This window comes from Limulus polyphemus, unplaced genomic scaffold (assembly GCF_000517525.1).
Source record: "Limulus polyphemus unplaced genomic scaffold, Limulus_polyphemus-2.1.2 Scaffold12930, whole genome shotgun sequence".
NCBI classification, from domain to species: Eukaryota; Metazoa; Arthropoda; class Merostomata; order Xiphosura; family Limulidae; genus Limulus; species Limulus polyphemus.
This window is the reverse complement of record NW_013678540.1, coordinates 3,723-9,255: the sequence shown is the minus strand read 5'-3', so window position 1 is coordinate 9,255 and position 5,533 is coordinate 3,723. Positions and strand designations below refer to the sequence as shown.

At 35.4% G+C, this 5,533-nt stretch overlaps 1 protein-coding gene across 1 annotated transcript in view; it reads right to left on the bottom strand.

The window, feature by feature from the left end:
• LOC106477125 overlaps positions 1 to 4,408 on the bottom strand; it is a gene marked incomplete at both ends in the record, with an annotated part of 6,301 nt that extends 1,893 nt beyond the window's left edge. Inside the window, one exon of the mRNA XM_013937717.1 lies at positions 1,718 to 4,408. Within this exon, the coding sequence (XP_013793171.1) occupies positions 1,718 to 4,408 (2,691 nt within the window). The remainder of the gene's footprint in view (positions 1 to 1,717) is intronic.
• Between the last annotated feature and the right edge of the window lie 1,125 nt (positions 4,409 to 5,533).

Sequence of the window (5,533 nt, the reverse complement as noted above, 5' to 3'; positions counted from 1 at the left end):
TTATGTTTATTGTAACTATGTTTACAGTAGCTATGTTTATGGTAGCTATGTTTATTGTAACTATGTTTACAGTAGCTATGTTTATTGTAACTATGTTTACAGTAACTATGTTTATTGTAACTATGTTTATTGTAGCTATGTTTACTGTATCTATGTTTACAGTAGTTATGTTTATTGTAACTATGTTTACAGTAGCTATGTGTATTGTAGCTATGTTTACTGTAGCTATGTTTATTGTAGCTATGTTTACAGTAGCTGTGTTTACAGCAGTTATGTTTATTTTAGCTATGTTTACAGTAGCTATGTTTATTGTAACTATGTTTACAGTAGCTATTTTTATTGTAGCTATGTTTATTGTATCTATGTTTATTGTAACTGTGTTTATGGTAGCTATGTTTACAGTAGTTATGTTTATTGTAACTATATTTACAGGAGCTATGTTTACTGTAACTATGTTTACAGTAGCTATGTTTATTGTAGCTATGTTTACAGTAATTATGTTTATTGTAACTATGTTTACAGGAGCTATGTTTATTGTAACTATGCTTACAGTCTACTGTAAACATAGTTACAATAAACATAGCTACAGTAAACATAGCTACCATAAACATAGCTCTATGTTTATTGTAGCTATGTTTATTGTAGCTATGTTTACAGTAGTTATGTTTATTGTAGCTATGTTTACTGTATCTATGTTTACAGTAGTTATGTTTATTGTAACTATGTTTACAGTAGCTATGTTTACGTAGCTATGTTTACAGTAGTATGTTTACAGTAGTTATGTTTATTGTAACTATGTTTACAGTAGCTATGTTTATTGTAACTATATTTACAGTAGCTATGTTTATTGTAACTATGTTTACAGTAGCTATGTTTATTGTAACTATGTTTACTGTAGCTATGTTTATTGTAACTATGTTTACTGTAGCTATGTTTATTGTAACTATGTTTACAGTAGCTATGTTTATTGTAACTATGTTTCAGTAGCTATGTTTACAGTAGCTATGTTTATTGTAACTATGTTTACACTAGCTATGCTTACTGTAGTTATGTTTATTGTAACTATGTTTACTTTTCCCGAGTCTACGCTCCTTCCTCAGTCATCAAGTTTTCAGTCTTTGTTTGGTGACATATACAAGTGTCTGGAGGCATATTAGTCCATTGTAAGGGTCTTTTGATAAATAACAAGATGACTGGAAGCTTGCCATATCCAATACGCATGTATCTTATCTATATAATAAGAAGTGTGTGTGTATCATGTAACTTCTTCCAAACCGCTGGTCACACCGAGTTCTAAGAGATGCCAAACGAATCGTCTCGAGCATTGCAAGGTACAAGTTTTGCCTCAAGGGATTGTGGGAAAACTTTTACCTTGCAATGCTCGAGACGATTCGTTTGGCATCTCTGCCCGGTATGTCCCCCGGCAAGAACATAATGGAGTTTTTATACAATCGACGTTGAGGTAATTTAATTAGTATAGTAAAATGTGTAGCCCCGGGCGAATATTATTGCCCACCCCTGTCTTAGGGGAACCCGGGTATTTCGCGAAAACACTTTTACGGGGATTCCCCGAAAACGGACCCCCAAAGTTGGCATTGATTTACATTAGAGCACGTAAGTAAGTAGGCCTACTAATTACCGTTCATAACTCGGTTAAAGAAATTAAACTTGCATTATAGCGGCCCTGTAAATGTGGGCTACAAAAATAAGGTCTTACCATATCCATAGCGAGGTGTCGCAGCTTCGGCTGTAGTTTTGTCCCGTTCTTCAACCACTGTATATGTGGTTCAGGGTCAGCTAAAATCCAGCATGTCAGTTTCACCCTGTAACCAGCAGGGATCAGTCTGTTTTCAAGGTGAGTTATTACGTGTGGTGGCGACACCTCTCTATTCTGTAGCCTACCAGAGCGACGTCTATCGCTCAAGTCGACACTGTGTTCATGAGAGGATGGTGTTTCATCACGAGTTTTAAATATTTCATTTTGGTTCCTGTACATTTGGGTCCTGTGAAGTCGTCTTAGTGGATGAAGTAAATCGTCATTAGTGACTTCACTGTTCTTTAAGTTATTCGTTTCATCTTGGACTTTCTTAAAGAAAGTGGAAGATATTTCGTCATCATCTTCCAGTTTGATTTCTAATTTTGCTTTATCTATCTTGTTATAACTTTCGATATCAAACTGTTCTTGTATGGAACGAATAAGTTCCATGTCACTTTCCAGTGAAACAAGCTCTTCTGTTAGAGTCTTTTCAAGATTTTCTATTTCATTGGCCTTAGTTTCAAATTCTTTTTCGATTTCTTCAGCAATTTTAGAAATTTCTGTTATAGAATCTTCCTCATTATTTTCATCTTTATCTGTGGACGAAGGTTTGCTATCAGAATCTTCTGAATCACTAAGATCTGAGTCAACATTACAACCTAAAGTTTTCTGAAAGTCAGATTGGATGTCCTTCTGAAGTGATTTACTGGTTTCTTGTTGTAAAATATGACCCAGGTTCACTACAGCTGGCGATCTTACTAAAGCTGGGGGGTTGTCTCCACAATTATCCAATTCAAAGTCTTTCTTCAAATGATTATCTACAGAAATAAGCTCGCCTTTCTTTCTTATATTCTGATCAGATGATTCGTTATAACTGGAATTGTTATCAGGTTCAATACAGTGAACTCTTTGACTAAGTTGAATATGTGGTATAATAAAGGAGTGGTGAATAATGGTTGGTGGTGTCGGTTCGATTAAGAAAGAAGATTCTGGACTTAATTCCACACAGTCCAAGCTCGTTGAAATAAATGTCTCTGCTAATGTAATAGAACTTTCCAATAAACATAAATAGGGCAGAACTCTACATGGTGCTTTCAAGCTCGAGCTTTTTATGACTGTCGGCACTTCCATCTGTTGTGGTGGAAGCTGTATGATGAGATAATCAAGACATGGCTCAACAGACGTACGTGCATTTCCAGAAAGTCGTTTTTTATCTGTACAATGTTTTCCGCTACTGAAGAATGAAGTTTGAAGTAGAAGAGGAGGTAAAATGTTAACACACAACACATGATTAGGTAATTCTAACACAGTGTTACAGACAAATGTTTGGTCAGAAAGCCATCCTACGGCTTCACAAAATTGGACGTCGTCCTGTGACACAGTGACTCTAAACAGCAGCTCTGCTAATGAAATACGACACCGATTTGTTTCAGCTTGTTGAGAATTAAAAGGTTTAGCGAGTTCCAATGTACCTGGGAAGTCTAACAATGACAACATAGCAGCACAGTGATGGATGTCTTCAACTACCCAACGTGCATAACAAATTTCGGGAGTTAATGGTTCTAAGCTTCTAATATCAGCTACAGTTTCTGCATTGATTCCAACATCAGGCATGTCACTCATTACGCCATGGTGAAGCATTTGGGCTTCCCAAACAAAGGGCTCATAAATGATGCATCTTAGTAAAGGCATCGCTGGAACCGTTGACACTGAAGGAAAAGAGCTGTGTTCACGTGCTTCTTCAGTGGGAGGGTCAGATATAATACTGGGACCCTCCGGAAGCTTGTCTTCACACGAACTGCTTCCTACCAGATGGGTCTTGTCCTCTTCAACTTCTGTCCTCTTCAAAGCACTTGAGTGCACTGTTTCATGACCTTCACTGGAACATACAATGTCCTCCAGAGTTTCAACAACTCCTTCAGAAGCAAGTTCCCATTCTTCATCTGAATCAGATGTAGTTAACAAGTCATATTCATTTTCTTTTTCTTCATCAGTTACTCTCTCTAACTCATCTCCATTTGTCTTACCAAATAGTTCATCTTCATTTGTCTTACCAATTAGTTCATCTTCATTTGTATTACCAAATAGTTTATCTTCATTTGTATTACCAATTGGTTCATCTTCATTTGTATTACCAAATAGTTCATCTTCATTTGTCTTACCAATTAGTTCATCTCCATTTGTCTTACCAAATAGTTCATCTTCATTTGTCTTACCAATTAGTTCATCTTCATTTGTATTACCAAATAATTCATCTCCACTTGTCTTACCAAATAGTTCATATTCATTTGTCTTGCCCAATAATTCATCTTCATTTGTCTTGCCCAATAATTCATCTTCAGTGTATTCTCTATAATTAAAAGTTTCTCCTACCGCTTTTTCTGAAACTGTATCCTGATTAAATGAATACATTTCTTTGTCTGTTTCTTCTTCTTGAAGTGTGTGGACGTTGTTGTTATATTTCCTAGCGCCACAGTATTCAGAGGTTATTTCAGGAATAAGTATCGGCTCTGTTTCTGCACATGGATCACTCGTTCCATAGATGTTAACCGCTCGAATACGAAACACATACACTGTTCCATCAACTAGGTCGTAAACTGTCACTTGGGACTTGTGGCTACTGGCAGCTCTTACCCACACTGACATTTCCAGCTGACAAAATAAAGAACCACACTTAAAAAATAAACATGGTGAATTACCACACTTAGTACTTGAACATGGCTACTTTGTTTAATGTTTTACCTATAATTAATATTACACAAAGCTATGTATATCATTTAAACAACCAACATTTTCAGAGATGAATGAATAAAGATCCACACTTAGGACTTGAATATCGCTTAACTGTATATTAAATTATTCTATATTATATAAAATTGTTAAATTATAATGTTTATTAAGTAAAACTATAAACGGAGTTCCAACAAAATGGATGGGAGTACCTAACCTTTCTAACTGCATGTTTTCCTTCTCTACGAAAGGAAGATGTAGCCACATTGTGCATCATTGAATTTATCTATCCAATAATGGTACATTCTTATTTGTACAGAGAAAGTATGCAAGCTAAAGATGGCTGTCAGTAGAAGCATGACACGTCAGTAGATGGCTAGTCAGTGCCATGAGTATGAAAAATAATAGAATGTATCCTGAGTAACAATGCGAAAAGTGATGGATATTAAAAATAAAACCACATCAGACAAACACAACAGTGGGATAAAATTAAGTTAATAGACGAGAACAATAACGAAAAGGAAAAATACAACATCAAAAGTGTGCACAGAACATAAGGTTAAACTATAGTAACCAAGAAATCGCGAGTAAAATGGAGCCAGTAACACAAACATTGAACCAAAGATCAGTGGAAGAATATGAACTATTTCACTTACACTGATTTTGTTTTTGTGAATGGGAGAGAGGAAAGCCCCAAGGAAGCTCACAAACTCATTCAGAAGCCATTCAGGCTTCTGCCATCAGTTAATCTTGGTAGATATTTTGTGATAGTAGAGATAGCTTTTTGTGTTATTAGTCCTGTGATGGCAGAGATAGCTTTTTGTTTTATTAGTGCTGTAATGGTACAGACAGCTTTTTGTTTCATTAATCCTGTAATAGTAGAGACAGATTTTTGTTTTATTAGTCCTGTAATAGTAGAGACAGATTTTTGTTTTATTAGTGCTGTAATGGTACAGACAGCTTTTTGTTTCATTAATCCTGTAATAGTAGAGACAGATTTTTGTTTTATTAGTCCTGTAATAGTAGAGACAGATTTTTGTTTTATTA